General features: G+C 39.2%; 1 protein-coding gene across 8 annotated transcripts in view; it reads left to right on the forward strand.

Moving 5' to 3' along the window:
- RERE (arginine-glutamic acid dipeptide repeats) overlaps positions 1-21,226 on the forward strand; it is a 427,124-nt gene that overhangs the window by 238,348 nt on the left and 167,550 nt on the right. For all 8 annotated transcript variants that reach the window (XM_064589979.1, XM_054513156.2, XM_054513158.2 and 5 more), the window contains 2 exons: positions 15,779-15,884; positions 17,644-17,740. In XM_064589979.1, the coding sequence (XP_064446049.1) occupies positions 15,779-15,884; positions 17,644-17,740 (203 nt within the window). The remainder of the gene's footprint in view (positions 1-15,778; positions 15,885-17,643; positions 17,741-21,226) is intronic.

Consider the following 21,226-nt stretch of genomic DNA (forward strand, 5'->3'; position numbering starts at 1 on the left):
GTTTGTGAGATGTATCCATGTTTTTGTATGTTGCAGTAGTTTATTCTCATTGCTATGTAATATTGCATTGTATAAATATACTGCAATTGATCCTAAACTGTTAAAGAATATTTGGACAATTAGATTTTAAAATCTCCTTCGGGGGTGCCTCAGTGGTTCAGTCGTTAAGCATGTGCCTTCGGCTCAGGTCATGATCCCAGGGTCCTGGGATCAAGCTCGCGTTGGGGTCCTTGCTCCGCGGGAAGCCTGCTTCTCCCTCTCCCACTCCCCCTGCTTGTGTTCCCTCTCTTGCTGTCTCTCTGTCTGTCAAATAAATAAATAAAATCTTTAAAAACAAAAAAACCCCATATCTCCTTCAGTAATTGAGAAATAAGTATATTACAAATCAGTAAGAATAGAGTATTGAACAATACAATTTAAAAATATGAGCTAATTCTAATATACATAACACTATACCCAATGATTGAAGAATACATTCTTTTCAAGTGTGTATGGGATATTTATCAGAAATGATTGTGTTAGGGTCGCCTGGGTGGCTCAGTCGTTAAGCGTCTGCCTTCGGCTCAGGTCATGGTCCCAGGGTCCTGGGATCGAGCCCCGCATTGGGCTCCCTGCTCGGCGGGGAGCCTGCTTCTCCCTCTCCCACTCTGCCTGCTTGTGTTCCCTCTCTTGCTGTCTCTCTCTGTCAAATAAATAAATAAAATCTTTAAAAGAAATGATTGTGTTAGATCTTAAAGTAGATCTTAACATATTTCAGAGGATTGAAGTCATAGAAAACATATTCTCTGACCACAGTGAAATGAAGGTAGGAATCAAAACCAAAATGACTACCTAGAAAATCCACAAATGTGTGGAATATAGTGATACATTTCTAATGCTTAAATAAGAAATTACAGTGGAAATTAGGAAATATTTTGCTTGAACGATTATTGAAATTATAACATATCACAGTTGTAGGTTATAGCTGAAGCTATACTCAGAGGTAAATTTTTAGTTTTAAAATATATATAGGAAAGTAAGAAAGGTTGAATAAAATCAATGGTCTGAGTATCTATACTAAGAAATTTAAAAGAGAAATTAAGATTAAACCCAAGAAACGGAAGGGAATAATGAAGATAAGCATCCACATTACTGAATTAAAAAGGAAATGAGCAAAGAGAATCACCAATATCAAAAGTTGCTCCTTTGAAATGACTGATAAATTCCCATAAAGATGATAAAGAAAATAGCAAGTTACCAATATGAAGAGTAAAATTGGGACAATACTACAGATCCTACAGGCATTAATAGGACAATATCAGAAGGACATTATGAACAATGTTATACTATAAGTTTGAACATTTAGCCGTGGTGTCAAACATTCAGAGTAACTTAGACAAATTGAATTGAAAAGTTTCAAGGGTGACTGGCTGGCTCAGCTGACAAAGCATGCAACCCTTGATCTTGGTGTCCTGAGTTTGAGCCCCATGTTGGGGGTGTAGTTTACTTAAACAAACAAAAAAAAAGTTTCACGTGCCTTAGATAAACTTGCACAGACATGAATAGGAGTTTATAATTTATCAGCAGAAAAACTTATGAGAATAGTCTGGTGTTGTACATGGAGGTAATATGTATTATTTAAAATGAATGAACTAGGGCATGGATGACTCATGCAAGCAAAGTACTGAATAAACAAACATTGCAGAAGAAATCAGAGTAAGATGTCATTTATGTAAAGTTGTAAAAACTGCAAAACTGTGTCTTACATATTTTTAGTTATGTATATGTATGAAGTAAAAGTGTATGGGAATGAACAACAGTAAATTCAAGGTAGTGGTTACCTCTGGGGGGGAGTAAGAGAACTTTGTCTAGGTGGAGTGTCAGGCAGCTTCTTCAGGTTTGGTAATGTTTTATTCCTTAAAATAAGCTTAGTACATAGTAAATTATTTTTAAACCTTTCTGCCTGTGAAGTGTTTGATAATAAATTCCTTAAAGGAAAAATAATAAAGACAATAGAAGAACCTTTGGGAATTTTTATGAACAAAGCTCAGCCTTAGCTGAGAGACAGAGACATATACACACTTGGGTTTCAGTGTTATTCCTGTGGATGGAGAAATTGGTGTATGGATTTGTCAAGGTTATTTTAGACCCTTCTTTGTCTATATGAAGCAGTCAAGTCATAGAACGTATTTTCCTGCCATCCTCAGGTGCCTTTGGGAAGACTGCTAGTTTTAGGGAAAATAATACCCCAAAAGACTACATATAGAAAGACTACATATAGTATAAAAAAATTACTTGCCTAGGGGTGTATGGTTACTAAGTGGCAGATTTCATTGCTCGTGGCTTTGTTTGAAACACTTAAAATTCATTTTTTGACCTTGTTTTTAGTGGTGGAGGGGTTGGCAAAGGGTCTGTCCCACCATTGTGACATAAGCTATATCAAGCCTGGGACTTTATCTGGTCATCTCTTATGAATCCTCATTGTCTGTCTCTTGAACAATGTCTGATACCTCATAGAAGCTCATTAAATATTGGTTATATGATTTGAGGAAAGTATACTATGAAACTAACTTGAAATTATTTTCATTTATTCTTACTATAACTATGATCACTATAACTGTTATCTATGTTCTGGAAATGTTAGGAGATCATATAAAGAAAGTCTCAGCCCAGAACTTTTTATCTAGCAAATTATTTGATTTTAAAGAGCATGGAATTGTTATTTGTAGTAGTCTTCAGCAATAACTAGGAGAAAATGTCATAGCTAACTCAGAGTTGTTTTTCTCACATTCACTTCTCTGTCAGTTAAGATGGAAGAAGGAATTTAGATTAAGATGTTTCTTTTCTAGCTTTCACTGGCACAAAGCTTTTTCAGCATCACAGATTCATCACTTCTAAAATAAGGTAGTCTTTTTGTGGTAGTGGAAACATTGCCTATCTTGATTTATACAACATTTGTCAAACTAATTGAAACCGTAAATATGTTAATTTTATTGTGTATAAATTATGCCTCAATAAAGCTGACTTAGAAAAAAAGATGAACCAAAACCAAAACTGTAAAACAAAACCCAAAAGTTAAAACTTGTTTCTTGGGGCACCTGGGTGGCTCAGTCGTTAAGCGTCTGCCTTCGGCTCAGGTCATGATCTCAGGGTCCTGGGATCGAGCCCCACATCGGGCTCCCTGCTCGGCGGGAAGCCTGCTTCTCTCTCTCCCACTCCCCCTGCTTGTGTTCCCTCTTTCGCTGTGTCTCTGTCAAATAAATAAATAAAATCTTTAAAAAAACAAAAACAAAACCAAAAAACTTGTTTCTTAAAAAGGATAGAGGATGAGGATTTTAAAGAAAAAGGTCTTAGTTCAAAAGATATTATTTATATACGTTGTGTTAGTGGTTGAACGTGATGGGGAATCTTTTTCACTGACATTAACCTATTTTAAAATGAACTGTGGCTCTCTGGTCATGTGTTCTTTGATTTTTCTCTCTCTTGTGTGTGTGTGTGTGTGTGTGTGTGTTTTGAGCAGCATCTCTGGTCATGTGTTCTTTGATTTTTCTCTCTTGTGGGTGTGTGTGTGTGTGTGTGTGTGTGTGTGTGTGTGTTTTGAGCAGCATTTCCTCAGCTCAGCTCACACTTGACTGAATACACTGATCCATTATCTGGGGATTAACTAAGCCTTCTCATTTCCTGCTTTCCATTTCTCCTCTCCAGCAGGCAGTGGGCCTTTGTTGTCTGGCATGTGGACTGAGATAAGCTATCAGGGCATGTTTGTGTTAGAAAAATGGTTGTAGATGGAACAGTTATAAATAGACTAACAGGTATTAAAGGTTACAGTCTTTGTTTAGGTTTAAATCAAAAGGAGAGAAGAATAAGATATTTAAGACAAGACAGACTAGTTCACATAAAATGAAATATTGCAAAAAAATTCTCAGGGTTCCTACTGATTTTTCTTTTCTTCTACCAAACTATTTGAATTTGTTTATTTTCAAGTTGAAAATGTTTGCCAGCTGTAATTGTTTTTCTGTTATTATACAGGCTGACGGTATTTACATCAATAATGATTTCTAAGCCTATATCAGTGCTCCTTGAAAGTACACTTAATTCTAAACATCTTTGTGTTGCTAAAAGGTATTTTACTGCATTATCAGCTCTATAGTTTTGCACTTTAATTCAGAAAGCAAAGGTACTAAAAGGTTATTACCTAGAAAGAGAGGAATATTGCTGGATTCACATAAAATAAGCATGTCCAGCTTTATAAAAACTGATGCTTTAATATAGTACTGTAAGCTGAAAGTCCTTTATTTTTCTTTTCTTAAACGTTAATGTTGTTTCCTGGTGCTAGTTTTCTGGGGTAGGAAGCAGCACCACTTTTGAAATGGTCACAGAGTTGCCTGGAATTTCCAGTTGCTACATAAAGTTATCCAGGCCATTTTTTAATGCATGCATGCTTCCAACTCTTAAAGGTTCACCATTGTTTTAAAGTACAGTTATTTTTTTTAAAGTGTAGGTCTTTGTATTCTTGTTTGCATCAAGCTTTAAATATTTCTTGATATAATGAGCTCAAATTTTACTTTTTAAAAAGTTTTCTTTAAAGATTTTGTTTATTTGACAGAGAGAGCACAAGCAGGGGGAGTGTGAGGGAGAGGGAGAAGCAAGCAGGCTCTCCGCAGAGCAGGGAGCCCGATGTAGGACTCCATCCCCGGACCCTGGGACCATGACCTGAGCCAAAGGCAGATGCTTAACTGACTAAGCCACCTAGGCGCCCAAATATTACTTTTTTTTTTTTTTTTAAGGATTTTATTTATTAGAGATAGCTAGAGAGAGCACAAGGTGGGGGGGGGGGTGGGGGGAGGGAGAAGCAGGCTGAACAGGACCCTGGGATCATGACCTGAGCCAAAGGCAGGCGCTTAACTGACTGAGCCACCCAGGCGTCCCTGGGCTCAAAATTCAGAAAGAAAAATACTTTAAACTGAAATGACAGCTTTCTTATCTAGATTTTCTTCCCTTTATTTTTTTAAAGATTTTATTTATTTATTTGAGAGAGAGAATGAGAAAGAGAGCACATGAGAGGGGGGAGGGTCTGAGGGAGAAGCAGACTCCCTGCGGAGCAGGGAGCCCGATGCGGGACTCGATCCTGGGACTCCAGGATCATGACTTGAGCCGAAGGCAGTCGCCCAACCAACTGAGCCACCCAGGCGCCCGATTTTCTTCCCTTTAACAAGAGTTTAACTTCCTGCCCACTACCAGAATGTCTGATTGTATAAATAAAAATCATTCTTCTATCCTTTTTATTCTTTTCTTTTTTTTTTAAAGATTTTATTTATTTGACAGAGAGAGACACAGCGAGAGAGGGAACACAAGCAGGGGGAGTGGAAGAGGGAGAAACAGGCTTCCCGCCGAGCAGGGAGCCCGATGCGGGGCTCGATCCCAGGACCCTGAGATCATGACCTGAGCCGAAGGCAGATGCTTAACGACTGAGCCACCCAGGCGCCCCTATTCTTTTCTTTAAGAATTTATTTGAGAGAGAGCACAAGTCAGCATGTGGGGTTGGGGTGGGGGCAGAGGAGAGGGAGAAGGAGAAGCAGACTCCCCCTGAGCAGGGAGCCCAATGTGGGGCTCTATCCCAGGACCCTGGGATCATGACCTGAGCTAAAGGCAGACACTTAACCGTGTAGCTGACTGAGTCACCTAGACACCCCCAATCTTCTATTTTTTTTTTAATTAAAAAAACATTTAAATAGATTTTATTTATTTGACAGAGAGAGTACAAGCAGAGGGAGAGGGAGAAGCAGGCTCCCCACTAAGCAGGGACCCTGATGCAGGGCTCAATCCCAGGACCCTGGGATCATGACCTGAGCTTCAAGCAGACGCTTAACCATCTGAGCCACCCAGGCGCACACCCCCCAAGTCTTCTATTCTTAATAGTATCTTACTTCTAAATGAATGTGTGCTTTCATATCTCCATGGTTCTGTTTGGGGAGCATGCTTACTTCCATTGTGTAAAGTACCAGGGTAAAAGAGGAGGGCATCTGGGAGTGTTTTTACAGCTTGTTCATTTCATCCTATAGAACAGCTTTTCTCAGGTTTGGTCCATGGGTGTGCAGGGTCAGACTGTTTTCATAATTATGCTAAGGTATCATTTGCCTTTTTCATTCTCCTTTCGTGAGTGTAGAGTGGAGTTTTACGAGGGCTAAATGATGTGTAATATCTCAATAGATGGAATGCAAGTATCTGATATGAGAATCTGTTATCTTAAGCCATAGTAAGAAAATGTATATATTTGTTTCCTAAATTTTGTTTTAAAATTTTTAGTTACTTTTTTACAATTATTTATGTTAACATGTAGTCAGTTTGTTATTGCTAAATGATTTAGTAAAAAATACCTTGAAACTTTTTAATGTTTATTTTCCAATATAGTAAGTACTGATAAGATATAGCCCACATAAACAAAAGTTCTTTGAATGCCTCAATAATTTTGAAGAGAGTAAGGAATCCTGAGTCTAACAAGTTTGAGAACCACTTCTGTAAGGCATGTGTTGACTCAGTGAAATCTTTTCAAGGTATTTCAGCGTCTGTTTCTAAGAGCAAAATCAGTGTGATGTGCCTTTAATCATAAGTTAGTAATTTTTATTTAAAAATTAAAGTGATCATTAGTTTTATTTGTGAAACTTCTAGAGAATTTTGGAAGCCTCTAGCCCAGGTTTTAACCCCTCTTTCTTTAACTTTATTTTCACTACTACACCATCTGACCTGTTGTTGGTTTGTGATAGAGCTCTCTAACTTTTCTAGCTAGGTCATGTAGAAGTGGTGAGTAAAATCCCCAGTGAGTAGAATTGCTGTTGCTGTCACCACCATCAACAGAGAACAACCAAAGTATTGCAAAGATGTCAAACTTTATAGTATTTGAGCTTGACTTTTTTAAAAAGAAATTCACTGGATTGTTTAATTCCATTTAGTACGGATTAAAGGCAATTTGGCAATTCCTTGTGCTATGAACAGCTGTTTTTTCCTCCATTATGGGGGAAATATTTGGAGCCAAATAGAAAATTTGTGGTTATAAATTTATCTGATAAAATCATAGCTACTGGAAAGAATACTGGCTTTTATTTTATTTTACTTTATTTTTTTTTTAAAGATTTTATTTATTTATTTGACAGAGAGACAGCGAGAGGGAACACAAGCAGGGGGAGGGGGAGAGGGAGAAGCAGGCTTCCTGTTGTGCAGGGAGCCCGAAGTGGGGCTCCTGGGATCGTGACCTGAGCCGAAGCCAGATGCTTAACAACTGAGCCACTCATGCACCCCAAGAATACTGGCTTTTGGGAGGGAATTTATTTTGGGTTTGGACAGTAGATGTTGGGGATTTAAGTATAGAGTCCTAATATATCTGTGAAATTTCATCTTCCTAACTTGATCTGTCAACGCAGACTTGAGAGCTTTTAAATCCTGAATCTGACATTTAGTATTTTTGTCATGATAATATACAGGATACATGTGGTAAATTACAGGAATGCCCTGTAGTTTGATATACCTCTCCCAATGTATAAAGTTTCCCTTTAAGTGTAGCTTACTCATGTGTATGTGACATGAACTTGTTATTTAGTCTAAGAGGACAAGGACAGTGGACACCACCTGGCAGCCCCGCCTCCTCTTACAAGTGAAGGGAGGCCAAGAGGTAAGAGTCTTCCCAGGTGGCACCTGTGCTTAGTTTTGGTCTCTCCACTGCAAATAAAGGAATCTGTTGTCTAAAAATTGTATTGTTCCTACCCAGTGTAATCTTAGATAGAAAATGCCTTACTTAATAAGCTTGGATTCCATAGTTAGCAGGTGGAAGATGATTTCATTTTCAAGTACCTTTTTGGTCCTACCAAAATATTGACTGACTTTTGTCCAGATTAAACTATAAAAATAATTAACCTAAAGACAGAAATTTAATAAATAAAATATCATCAAGAAACAGTGATTTTTAGAAATGATTTCTGATCATTAGAGCCTGGGTTTCAGCACATTTTTGGTTGCGTCATCTTTCCAGAGTTTTGTATGTAACCAGTCACTTGCACAGCTTGGTTGTGAACAATGTAAAAAGTCATCTTCACTCCCAGAGTTCCACCTTCTTGCTTTACCTGATTTATCTGATACGATGTGATTTAAATCCTCTTACAGGATCCAGATGCTGATGCAATCTCTTGAAAACATTCTTTTGGATTGAGGTGCCACAGGTTTGGAAAATGAGCTTGTAACCTTGATTCTGGTGCCTACAGCTGGTTAGCACCTTAGTCAAATGGATATGCTTTGTTTCTCAATTTCTTTCCTCTGTTTATCTTTAAAGAGAGTATTCATTATGCTAGTTCTGAGTAGACTCCTGTGCAGTCCCGGGTTATGTCCATTTGGAAATGCCAATAAATGATAAATAGCCACTTGTATTAGGGTTCTCCAGAGAAACAGAAACCAATAGGAGAGAGATGTGGGGAATATATATGCCATATGAATTGTCTCACAAGGTTATGGAGACAGAGAAGTCCCATAATTTGCTATCTGCAAGATAGAGAACTAAGAAAGCAGGTGGTATAGTTCAGTCCATGTCCAAGGGCCTGATAATCAGGGGAGCCAGTCATCTAACTCCCAGTTTGAGGCTAAAGGCCTGAGAACCCAGGGTCGCTGGTGTAAGTGCTGGAGTTCGAAGGCCCGAGAACCAGGAGCTCAGACATCTGGTGGTAGGAAAAGATGGATGTCACAGCTCAGGAAAGAGAGTGAATGTATCTTTTCTTTGCTTTTTTTGTCCTGTTCAGCCCCAAACAGATTGGGTGATGCCTGCCCACATTGAAGTCAGATCTGTTTACTCAGTCTACTGAATCAAATTCTAATCTCTTCCAGAAATACCCTCCTGGACACACCCAGAACTGTTTTACCAGCTATCTGGACATCCCTTAGCACAGTCAAGTTGACACACAAATTATAACCATTACTCCATTAAACAGGACTATGAAACTCAAGTGATACGGCCACCAGAAGGGAGATGTGCTCAGTCCCCCCTGGGCAGTGGGGTGTAGAGCGTGACTCCTGCAGGTCTGCATCCTGCACACTTAAGAAAGTTGGAAGAAGGCATTTTAAGATAAAACAAGAGTGGATACTTTGTTTACTCAGTGGCAGTAAGAGATTTACTCTCCCTTACTCCATCTGCCCAAATAAAAGGAGACAAAATACTTCTTAGTACATTTGGGAGATTTGTATATGATAGCGTGGTAGGAGGGGATACTCAAAGGGGATACCTTTCTTCTCCTTTGAGAACAAGATTCTGGAATCAATGTTTTGGCTTTCTCTCTTGGTACCCGTGGGAGAGCAGAACTCTGAGATGGATGGACCTTAATGGCCAAGCCTTGTTACGTTTTTCTAAAGCTCTTTCATGGCATTTTGAGCTGTGATGACTATAAAGCCATTTAGATATAAATATAGAAACTGTTATATTCCTAGTGTCTCATGTTAGGAATAGAGCAGTGGCTTGAAATATTACAAGATATTTCCTACCTGATTTCATTTTGATTGATCTCAATTAGCCCTGATGTTTATCTACATAGTTCAGTAGGATCCTCTGATACAGAAAGCTTATCTTTAGATTGGATTCTTCTGTGCATATGCCTGGACTTACCTTTGTTTGGCCTTGGAGAAGAACAGTAGGCCTTGACCGCATTGTCTGCTGCCCCTTCTCCCCTCCCTCCGAGTCAGGAATATTGGAGCCAGTTAAGACTGTGTCCCTAAGGTCTTTTGAGGGCAGTCTTCCCAAAAGGCATCTCCTTGTGGGTGGAGGTGGACCCAGCAGGATTGAAATGCCCCTTTAACTTTATTTTTTTATTATTGTTATTTTTAATTTTTTCACTTTAAACTGGAAAGAGAGGGCGTTATGTCTCTGGTGGACCATTGTCATCTCCTCCCCCACTTTCTCGCCCCCCCCCAGCTTAGTGTCCTAACATCAATTCAGTTTGTGTAGATATATCTGAATTATACAGTAAACCTTTAATATTCATATAACTCTTAGCCTTATTATCACCACGTTGTGGAAGTGCATGAAAAGTTTCTTCAAAAGATATTTTCTTAAGCCATCTAGTATAAAAATAGTAGGTACTTCTACTTTCAAATTTCTGGAAAAACCTGATTGGCTATTTTCGCTTTAGAAAAATAAGAATTTTGGTCTGATTTCACCTGACTCTGAATCTAGATCTTCCATTATTTGAAATGCAAGCTCTCAAGAACTAAGCAGTTAAAAATTTGAGGGAAGTTCACCAATTATTACCTCTAGCAGATTATTTTGACTTTGCAAAGTTTTTTTATGTGATGGTATCCATCTTTATATCTTGCTTAGTTGTCTTTGGCCTGATCCTTCTGTCAAATTTGGTAACAGAGGAGGGATAGCTGGGGTTATTTGAAGGGCTTTGAGAGCCCCGATGGTATCTGCAGGAGCTGGTAGGTGATTGATGGGACAAAGAAGGTCTTTCCTATATAATGCAGGTGAATTTAAAATTATTGTTGTTCCCATCCTGGGTTGGGGTCCTCCTCCATATTGTATAAAATAATCTCTGCACTTGTCCTGTTGGTCATGTGTGACCTCCAACCACCACCCCCCATATTTCATTTATTTTTTATTTTTTTATTATTTTATTTTTAAAGATTTTATTTATTTATTTGAGAGAGCGAGAATGAGAGAGAGAGCACATGAGAGGGGGGGAGGGTCAGAGAGAGAAGTAGACTCCCCGCTGAGCAGGGAGCCTGATGCGGACCCGATCCCGGGACTCCAGGATCATGACCTGAGCCGAAGGCAGTCGCCTAACCAACTGAGCCACCCAGGTGCCCTCATTTATTTTTTAATGTTAACATGTTTTTTCAGATGATATCAAGACTGGTCTTAGGAAAGATTCAGATTGGCTATTTAATCAGTGAAGCTACTGTATTAATAATCATGAAGATCTCTAGGAAGGGAAATTTACTTCTTGGCCTTGGATCTTATATTTATTTGGGATGGTTGAATTCTGTGCTGCCAATAAAATGAACCAGTCCCTTCAACAGCAGCCTCCTCTTTGCCTTCCCTTTCTCCTAGTCTACCTTTGTTAGTTACCTCATCCTGAATGTTTAATTTCAGTTCTGATTTTTTAGTTCATTAATTTTCAGTCCATTGCCTGATATTCATAGCTCTACAAATCCTCCTGTTCTGTTCCCAAACACCCAATATTAAGCTGTTTGTCTTTTTTTCTAAACCCAGGTAGGGATGGGTTTTGTCCTCAATTAAATTATTTCCTTAAATTTACATACATCCCTCCTTTCAGAGAAGTCCAGGCCAGTGATGTGGAAGAATCCATTAATTTAACCCAGGATCAACTGCTCTACTTGTTTACACAGTTATCCTTGGAAACCTTACTGTAAGCACATTGGACACGTTCCTGTGTGGTGGTTTTTCCTTAGAGCTGGTGCTTCCTACTTCCTGTACAGTCAGTCAGATCTCTCTCTCTCTAAAGATAAAATGGTGGGAAATTATTTACTTCTCAGTGGGCTCTTCTCTGTATCCAGAAATATACCCCAGGGTGCCTTCACATGGGAAGCTTCTCACCACTTCCCTCTTTATTCAGCATTCTGTTTAAAATATGTCACTTATAACCATTTTGACCTTTATGGAGTTGTACAATTATATCACTAGTTGGTAATGAGGCAGGCCTATTTATTAAAAATACTTGATATGCTTCTCAAATTGTTGCAAAAGTGGAAATTCTTCCCCCCTACTTTGCTACATGATTTATTTTTGTATTGCTCTTACCAGCTTAATTTTGAATCTGGGAAAAGCAAAATGTATAAGTAAACCTCTTGTAGCTTGATTCCTGTCTGCATCTGTAGACTATCTGTACGATAGTAATATCCAACACTTACTGAGAGCCAGTTCACTTTACTCATATTAATTTATTTAATCCTCACAACTGAATGTGGCAGAATTATTTCCCCTCATTTTATGTATGAGAGTAGTGAGACTTGGAGAAGTCATTTGCCCAAGTCAGTTGCAAAACCCTGATTCATACCTAAGTTTACTTTTGCTTTCAGTTTTCTGTGATTCTGAGCAGCGGTCTTTGTCTAATGAACAGTGGGAAGAACACGAAGATATCCTGTGGTTAATATTGGGCAGCACCTGTGTGTCTGAGGCAGCTTTGGGACCATTAACCAGGAGAAGGGGGTGCGCTGCTCTGTTCCCCTTTGCTGTTCCTCACTGCACGCAGCTTCCAGGAAAGATGGCTTTTTAATTTGTAAAACCTCTTTAGGATGCTAATGTTAGCTGATGTCATTATGTTGATGTGGAGAAAACAGGAGGCTCTCCCCCAACCCCACTTTATCTGTTGGTTTTGTCTGGGGAAGAAATCTAGATATAAGCATATAAAATGAAATGCAATTCTAGAAATCCTGTTGTTCTCCCCCACATTTGTCAGATGGCCAGGTGACTCTACTGAGGTTGTCCCCAGCAAACTAGTGATTGCAGACAGGACTAGAAGGCTAGATTATTTTAGTCTAGTACTGTCTGAAACAGCACACCGCCTCCTTTTATAGACGTTTAATCTTTAACTTCCAGGCCTGTTTCGAAAGATTACGTCTGTTACAGCTACTTAATGTTTGTTCAAAACTTGTTTACTTTGAATCTACCTTTTGTTCTGTTGTATCCGGAATTAAGATTCTGGAGGCTTTTTTTAAACGCAATGCTGCCACTCCCTGGTGATTAGGTAGTACTGCATTAGGAAATCCAGTAGGCTTTCAACTGCCTTTGTATATACTTGCCTCTGGTATTAGGAGTCATAAATCTAGATACAAATAAACCAGAGCAGTAATTTTGTGTGTGTGTGTGTGTGTGTGTGTGAGTGTGATCATTAAGTGTGTGAGAGTCAGAAGTTAACATAGATATTAAACCTCAAAAGGTAGCCAGAATTGCTGGCTTGGTTCTGAAAAATAGACATTGTATGATTGCCAGTTAGGGTACCTTTAAGAGCTTATTTCTGTTGTCCCTCAGGTTTTCAGACATCTTAGATGTGTTAAAAAAAAATACATGGAAGTATAGATTTCAGAACACGGTTTCTAAGACTGCTAGTAGATCTGAATTCCTTTGAGCCCTGTTAAGTAGTTCATTACTGTGAGCACTGAGGCATCCATTAGTAGTTAAGGGACTGAATATCTCTCATCTCTTGAAAGAAACCATATTCTCATGAAGAAATAACTCTTATGGTTCTCAGCAAAGTTCCTGAAATTTTTCTGTGAAGCACTGGTTATGGTCACCTAGTAACAGAAAACTGAGTGCCTACTCAGTTCCAGACACTTTTCCATCTTTCTCCTTCTTTCAGTCATCTGTTAGGTAGGTTTCAGTATTCCTGTTTTACAGAAAAGGGGAGGCTCAGAATATCTTACTAACACGCCCACAGTCATGTAGCTAGGAGGTGGTGAAGATGGGGTTCGAACCCAACTTTTGACAGACTTTACCATGTTCTTACCTACATTCCATGTTCCCTTCTGGTAGTGCTTAAACCAGGCTTTATTCTCACCATTCTGGTTTAGCTTTCCTTAAAAAAGAAACTGTTAGACCACTGGTTTTCAACCGGGGTGGGGGGAGTAATTTTTTCCCCTCAGGGAACATTTGGCAACGTGTGGAGACATTTTTTTGGTTGTCCCAATGAGGGAGGGGTGCCTCTGGCATTTAGTGGTTGGAGGCCAGGAATGCTGCTAATAAGCAGTGCACAGGATAGGCACCCACAACAGACTTATCTGGACCAAATGTCAGCAATGCTGAAGGTGAGAACCCTCATATGAGACAGTGTATTAACTTAGGCGAGTTTATTCTTTGAGTTACCTCCAAACAGCCTCTGCCCCTCCCCCTGGTTTGCCTCATCCTGGCCCTGCTGTTTATTGCTGTGCCTTGGGGGGAAACTGTAATCTTTTAGTTGCTTTCTCACCACCTGGTGTGTTGTCCCTCACTGCCTGTGTATTTGGTCAGCAATAGAGATGGAGGACCCCGCTTGTCCAGAGAAAAACCCACTAAAGGCAGGATTCCAATTCTTCTCCATACCATGCAGAACGTTTTCCTGTGCTACATGCAGATGGACCGGGGGGATGTCTAGTGCTTCCTCTCTCTTTTCTCTATTTTTATGTCTTCCTCAGGTCTCCTTTGCCTAGAAAGGATCCATTGAAATCTTTCCCATTTTTTCCCCCCAGGTCGGATGTCACCTCCTTCATAATCCTCTGCAGGGAGTAATTGCTCTTGTGTATAAACTCTTGCATGTAACATTTATTCTTTTTATATAACACTGATTCAACTTGATTGTCCCACCTTTAGTATAAACAGCATAGAATATAAAGTGCAAAATGGATAAAAACTAAAAAGTACCATTATGTAGGTTTATTCTTTGTGTATAGTCTGTTTTACTCAAAGCAATAATGATGCCTTGTTTTTGTAGGCCTGTCTTTTTTCACAGTTAATTAGAAAGTATGAACCCTGGTGTTGATGATACTCACTTTGGAATAGCACTTCTTCACATTTGAGTTCATCAAGACTTTTGGCAGTTCTTTTATTTCTAGTAATTTAAATGGCTTAAGTATTTTAGTGAAGGTTTTTGTTGTTGGTTTTTTTTGGAAGCCTTTCTGGCCTTTTAGTGAAGACTATATACATACCTCTCATTTAAGCAGAAAGCATCTTACTTTATTAAGGGAGACTCCTTTGACATATTTTAGACGTGGTCACCTCCTTCATAAACAAGAGATGTGTCTTGAATTTTAGTTCTCATTCATTTCTGACTCACCTCCGACCTGTCGTGAGAAGGTAGACACTGCTAAGAGGAATGATACTGCATTCACCTTGGGGAGGTCTCTTAAGGCCCTCACCTGGGTTAGAAATTATTTTATGAGGCCTTGGGAAGCCTTAGTGCACTTGCCATGTTCAGCTCTCTCACAACCAGGTGTATAGAGACAGTCTCCCTCAGGCTGTAGCCCCATAGCCTTCAAATAGAAAGGCAGTATTTCCTCCTTTATTCTTTGAATGAACCAGGAGCCATGTTAACTTCTGGGGATAACATGGCTAAGTGTCCCACAGACATTTAGGGGCCCCTGATCATCATAGAACTTTATTAGATATTTATTAGATATTTATTATTTATAAATATCTATGGACAAGTTGTTCCATTCTTTGGAAATTTGAAGGTAAGTAAGATAGGATCCCCTGCTCCATGGATTGCTAGGACTTACACCACGGCCCACATTCTGTGTGTCTGTTGGACTGTGGCAATTACTGCAAGTCGGGGGCAGTACCGTAGAGGGACCGTAGTTCAGTCTGGGAGATGGGCGCACCTTGGAGACATGACCTCGTGCCAGACCTTGCAGGGTAAGGTTTTTCTAACTATTGCCCTTAGTGGCCTTGACGCTGTGCTGACACAATTTATAAATATTTACCAAAATGACTGAGAATTTAGATAGAAGGATGTGTTCATGTAGTTTTGTATAGTTTATGCTAAATAACACAATATTGAATGAATTAGTTAAACTGGGGAGATTTATAGGTTCAAGTTTGGTCTCCTTTGGTTTCTAGGGATGTGTTTTGAGCAATAGGGTTAGAGGGTGTGATGGCTGGGATTAAAAACATCTTTGACCTCTTCATTGACTTATGTATTTTTGTGGTCGTGGTGATAATTGTGAGTCTCCCTCTCTGCCTCTCCACCTGTTTACAGGGGCTTTTGATCATGGGTATGGTATACAGCTGTGGGCACCCGAAATCCTGTTCCTAATGCTGTTAGATTTTCCTTTTCAGAGTAAGAGGGACCATCTACTCATGAACGTCAAATGGTACTACCGTCAGTCTGAAGTTCCAGATTCTGTGTACCAGCATTTGGTTCAGGATCGGCATAATGAAAATGGTAAATATGTCCTGGTTTGGTTTTTACATTTTCTTAGCTTTGGACAAGGCTGTTTCTAAAGATACTCATTAAATGGAGATAACCACTATGAAAAAGTGTCTCTGAAAAAACTTTTTGTAACTAAGGACATTACTGAAATGTTTATTTATATACTTTTGCTGAGTTCTTTCATTATTTTTGCCTTAAAAAAACCCCCAAACAATCGGAGAGATGTGCCAATAGCATCTTCCCCTTAAACTTGGAAGAGAGATAGGTCTTCTTTGGAAATAACAGCAGTTTCATTTTTTAAATTACTTTTTCTCCCCTGATGATGAACTAATAATACTTAAAACACTAGGGTCACGTTTTATTTCTTTTTTCCTTTTCAATAATCTGTATGATTGCACTTCTGCATTCAGGGCTGTGAACTTCAGTTTTGAAAGCATGGCTTTCCTGAGTGGTTTGGGATTCAGTTTGCATCTTTTTTTTAAAGATTTTATTTATTCATTTGAGACACAGATACAGAGAGAGAGAGAGCATGAGCAGGGGGAGAGGTAGAGGGAGGGGGAGAAGTGGGCTCCCCACTGAGCCAGGAGCCTGATGTGGGGCTCGATCCCAGGACCCCGGGATCATGACCCGAGCCGAAGGCAGATGCTTAACCATCTGAGCCACCCAGGCGCCCCCAGTTTGCATCTTGACTTTCAGAATAATCAGGAAGGTAGTTCAGAGCATCTTTTTTTTCTTGCCCTGGCATTGTAGTTTCTACTCAGTAATTTTATTGACTCATGAGATATGCACATAGAATGTGTATTGCATTTGTTCTGATGTATAATTGTGCATTTTTATTGATTTTTTGAGTGGTGCTGGGCCTCATGCTAGCTGATTCACATTTGTTACCCATTAATCATACAAGTTAGAGTTTGTCATTGCCCACTTTCAGGTGAGGAAACCGATATAGAGATGCTCAAGGAGTTGCCAGGTGACATGTCTTCTAAGTGGTCCAGCCAGGCTGGGATCCAGTTTGTTCAACTCTGATGTCTGTACTCTTCCCACTGGTCCACACTGCTTTTGGTGATAGGTTTTGAGTCAACAAAGCAGTAATCAAACACAGTTTTGAAGAATGATTTTTTTTTTTAAAGATTTATTAATTTACTTATTTGAGAGAGTGAGAGAGCTCAAGCAGGGGGAGTGGCAGAGGGAGATAGAAAAGCAGGCCTCCTGCTGAGCAGGCAGGTAGCCAGGACCATGACCTGAGCTGAAGGCAGATGTTTAACCGACTGAACCACTCAGGCACCCCAAGAATTTATAGTGAATTTATAACTCACTAGTTTTTTCCTTTTTTGAAACTATAAAATTTTCTGTTAAAACAGTTAAATTATGGTTCCTAATTAAAATTAGTAACTTGGTTATTTTTTTTCCAACAGAAACAGTGTGATTTCACTCTATTCTGGAATATATAGCAACAAGAAATTAAAATGGACAGGATCACTAAATATTTCAGTAGTTTATAAGTTTGTTAAAATGTGATAGTTGTTTCCTCTTTTTTTTCCCTTCTTTTTTCATTAATTGCTTAATGCATTTCAGCAAAATGTGGGGATTTAGTAAAAGGTGTAAAACATAACCAACAGGATACTTTGTTCCTGTTATTATTCCTCCTGACCAGACCTGGTTATTTATTGTACTTTCTTTAGTGGCAGGTGAACCTGAAAGAGATTTTGCAAAAATTTTTTTAATTCTTTTGGGAGGCTCAATTGTAATATCTTCTTAATTATTTTGACAGACTCTGGAAGAGAACTTGTCATTACAGACCCAGTTATCAAGAACCGAGAGCTCTTCATTTCTGATTACGTTGACACATACCATGCTGCTGCCCTTAGGTAAGTGCCAGAGATATGGTCTTTCCTGCAAAGGAGCAGTCATTGAGCGTAGGAGGTAGAGTTAGTCTAAGCTGTCCTGATCTCTTTTGATAATCATGATATTAGTCAGACTACTCTTATGCTACTCAGTAAGCTAACACCCCAGGGTTAACTTTGTGGATTATTGGGATTTCAGAGGTTACCTGTATTTTCGTTAACCTGGAGGGGTGGGGCTCGGGGGGGGGGGGGGAACAACTCAAAAAAATTTTTTTATACCTTCTCTATAGTTATGTACCTCTGTTTTCTTATTAATATGCTGGTATTGAAAACTAGTATCCTGGTACTGGTTGCTAAAGTATTTAGGTTGAAGTGTTATGATGGTCTACAGATTATTTTCTAGAGAATCAGTTACTTCTACTAGAAAAGAGAGAAATGGGTGAAACAAATATGGCAGCATGTACTTGAGAGTCTAGGCAAGGTTTGTAGGAAGTCTTATTGACCTATTCTTTCAATTTTTTGTAGGTATGAAAAATTTCCTACCAAAAAGCTTTGAGTTAGGGAGAATATACTGAAGATTTTACTCTAAGTAAGGAGGTAATATTGAGGTAGTCTTAGGTAATTATGTGAAAAAGTGACCATGAGCCACTGCTTTGCACTTTATGGTATTTTCTGTCCCTTTCAGGAAAAGAACACTGAGATATATATCCTGGTGTACTTTGTATGTAAGTGGAAGATTTTGGGCTCCTTAAGTAGTAGAGGAAGTAAGACAAGTAATATTCTTATAACTCTTTCCCAACTAGAAAGAATAAAGTGGTGAAAGACTACTTTCTTTGTTAAAGAATATGGTTGGAAAAAAAAGTCATAGGGATTTGCTTGCTTTTAGCTTAGCTATAATGAGATAAAACAGTTTCTCTATTCTATTGCTCAGATGGTATTCAATAAAACCATCTGGAGTCTCTTCTGCAAATCTACATAGCTAAAGCCAGTTATTTCAAGGCAAATTAGTAGCAACTTTTAGGGCAGGTTTGGGTAGATGTTTTGGGCCAGATCATCTTTCATATGGTCCCCCTCATGTAGCTACTCTGCGCAGCCATTGTAGCACAAAAGTCATAGGCAACAGGTAAATAAATGAGGTGGCGTACACCAATAAAACTTTATTAATCGACACTAAAATTTGAATTTCATTTAATTTCCACATGTCAGGAGATATTACCCTTTTTTTGAGTTCTTTCTTTAGCCATTTAAAAATGTAAGAACTGTTGTTGGTTCTGGGCTGTATAAAAACGGCCAGTGGGCCAGATTTGGCTCAGGGGCCGTAGTTTGCCAATCCCTGCTGTACGGGAAGGAGTGTGTGTGGTTAGATTTGGCTTCTTACAGGACTTTAGATAAATTTAGAGAATTCCTGTGGTGTTTTATAAACGTCTTCCAAAATTCCCACAAGCTTTTTATGTCTTTGTGGCAGTGACTTTCCAAACTTAAACTCTAATGCTGAACGAAGCAAGTTAATGGAAGGAAGGAAGGAAGTAAAGATGGATGGATGGATGGGACCATTAAATTGTTAGTGAAGACAAGTGACTTGATCCTGGCATTCTTTGTTAACTTGCTATATGCTCTTTCCCTCCTGTTTCTATCTTGTGTCACTGGTTGAGGTACATGATTTTAAGCAATGTAGAGTTGAAGTTAAAACAAATATGTGAGACATAACTCTGATTATTTAATATGTTTTGATATATTTGCTTAAAATGAATATATTTAATTATTAGTGGCTCTTCAGGTTTGTGGAGTCATTTTATACTGTTTTACCCTTTCTATTAGAAAATTTTTTTTTAGTTTTTTTTAGAAGATTTTATTTATTTATTTGACAGAGACACAGTGAGAGAGGGAACACAAGCAGGGGGAATGGGTGAGGGAGAAGCAGACTTCCTGCGGAGCAGGGACCCCGATGCGGGGCTCGATCCCAGGACCCTGGGATCATGACCTGAGCTGAAGGCAGACGCTTGACGACTGAGCCACCCAGGCGCCCCTCTATTAAAAATTTTTTAAAAGATTTTATTTACCTATTTGAGAGACATGGAGAGCATGAGCAGGGGGAAGGGCAAAGGGAGAGGGACAAATAGAATCCCTGCTGAGCAGGGAGCAGCCCTATGTGGGGCTCTATCCCAGGACCCTGAGATCATGACCTGAGCTGAAGTTAGACACTTAACCAACTGAGCCATCCAGGAGCGCCATCCAGGAGCCCCTATTTTACCCTTTTTAGAGGAACCAGTTGTCCCACATAATTCCAGCTGGACCCAGTGAATGTACTTTAACTAGGTTTATAATCAGACACTTCCTGGAGATGTGTAACTGTGTGGTCACTGCCCCTTCCCTGGTCACAGAAGGGCTGGAGTGCTGCTGGTGATTCTTTGTCTTCTTTTCACTGTGGATATGACTAGAATCCTTACTGATTAGTTTTTTTCTTCCTGTGGTATTTTCTTTGAAGTGGCCATGAGGTGGTTTCATTATAGCTGTCATCTTAAATTTGATTTGTTAGCTCTTTGTGTGCCCTGACAATTGGATTTTTTTTCAAAGATAATAGATGATAGTGGTCACATAATTATTGAACTGGCCTGGCCTAGTAGGTGCTCAGTAAATACTTGTACATGTATTGACCTTTGTCTGCATCTGAGCTCATATGTATGGTTCTTACCATTACAGTAATCTTGCCTGGTTCTCTGTTTTAGAGTGCTTGCTGTAAGATCATCTCCCATAAAAGCAGCATTGAATGGCACCCCCCACCCCCGAAACTCTATTTGTTCCTTTTCTCTTTACAAAACTATTTTACTTTGATTTAATTTAGTTTGATTAATTTATTTAGTTTTTAAGATTTTATTTGTTAGAGAGTAGGAGCTGGAGGGAGGGGCAGAGGGATAAGCAGACTTCCCACTGAGCATGGAGCCTGATATGATAGTGGGGCTGCATCCCAGGCCCCTGAGATAATGACCTGAGATGAGTTCAGATGCATAACCAACTGAGCCACCCAGGTACCCCTAGATTACTTTAATTTTAAAATATGGCAGGGGGTGGTAGAGTAATTAACCTTTAACTTTTTTTTTTTTTTAAAGATTTTATTTATTTATTTGATAGAGAGTGCCAGTGGGTGGGGGGGGGAGGAGTAGAGGGGGAGGGAAAGCTTGATGTGGGGCTTGACCCCATGACCCTGAGTCCACGACCTAAGCTGAAACCAAGAGTTGGACACCCAACTGACTGAGCCACCCAGGCTCCCCAACCTTTAACTTTTTCTTCCAATTTTTCCTTCATTTACCCACAGAAAGAATTTTTTCTTCCTCTGTAGCTATAAAGCAGTTCTGTCAAAAGTAAAATCAGTTTTGAAAGAGACAAATAAAATAGTCCATAGGCACATGAAAAAGGATCAAATGAATATAGTGAAAAAAACGTGGAGGAGAAATAAGAAAAAGAAAGAGTGATCGTGTTAGTGCTTGGCACTAAGATCTTGTCAAAGATCAA

Source organism: Mirounga angustirostris, unplaced genomic scaffold (genome assembly GCF_029215605.1).
Source record: "Mirounga angustirostris isolate CCGP_5_RB_7025 unplaced genomic scaffold, mMirAng1.0.hap1 SCAF_4, whole genome shotgun sequence".
Classification (NCBI taxonomy): domain Eukaryota; kingdom Metazoa; phylum Chordata; class Mammalia; order Carnivora; family Phocidae; genus Mirounga; species Mirounga angustirostris.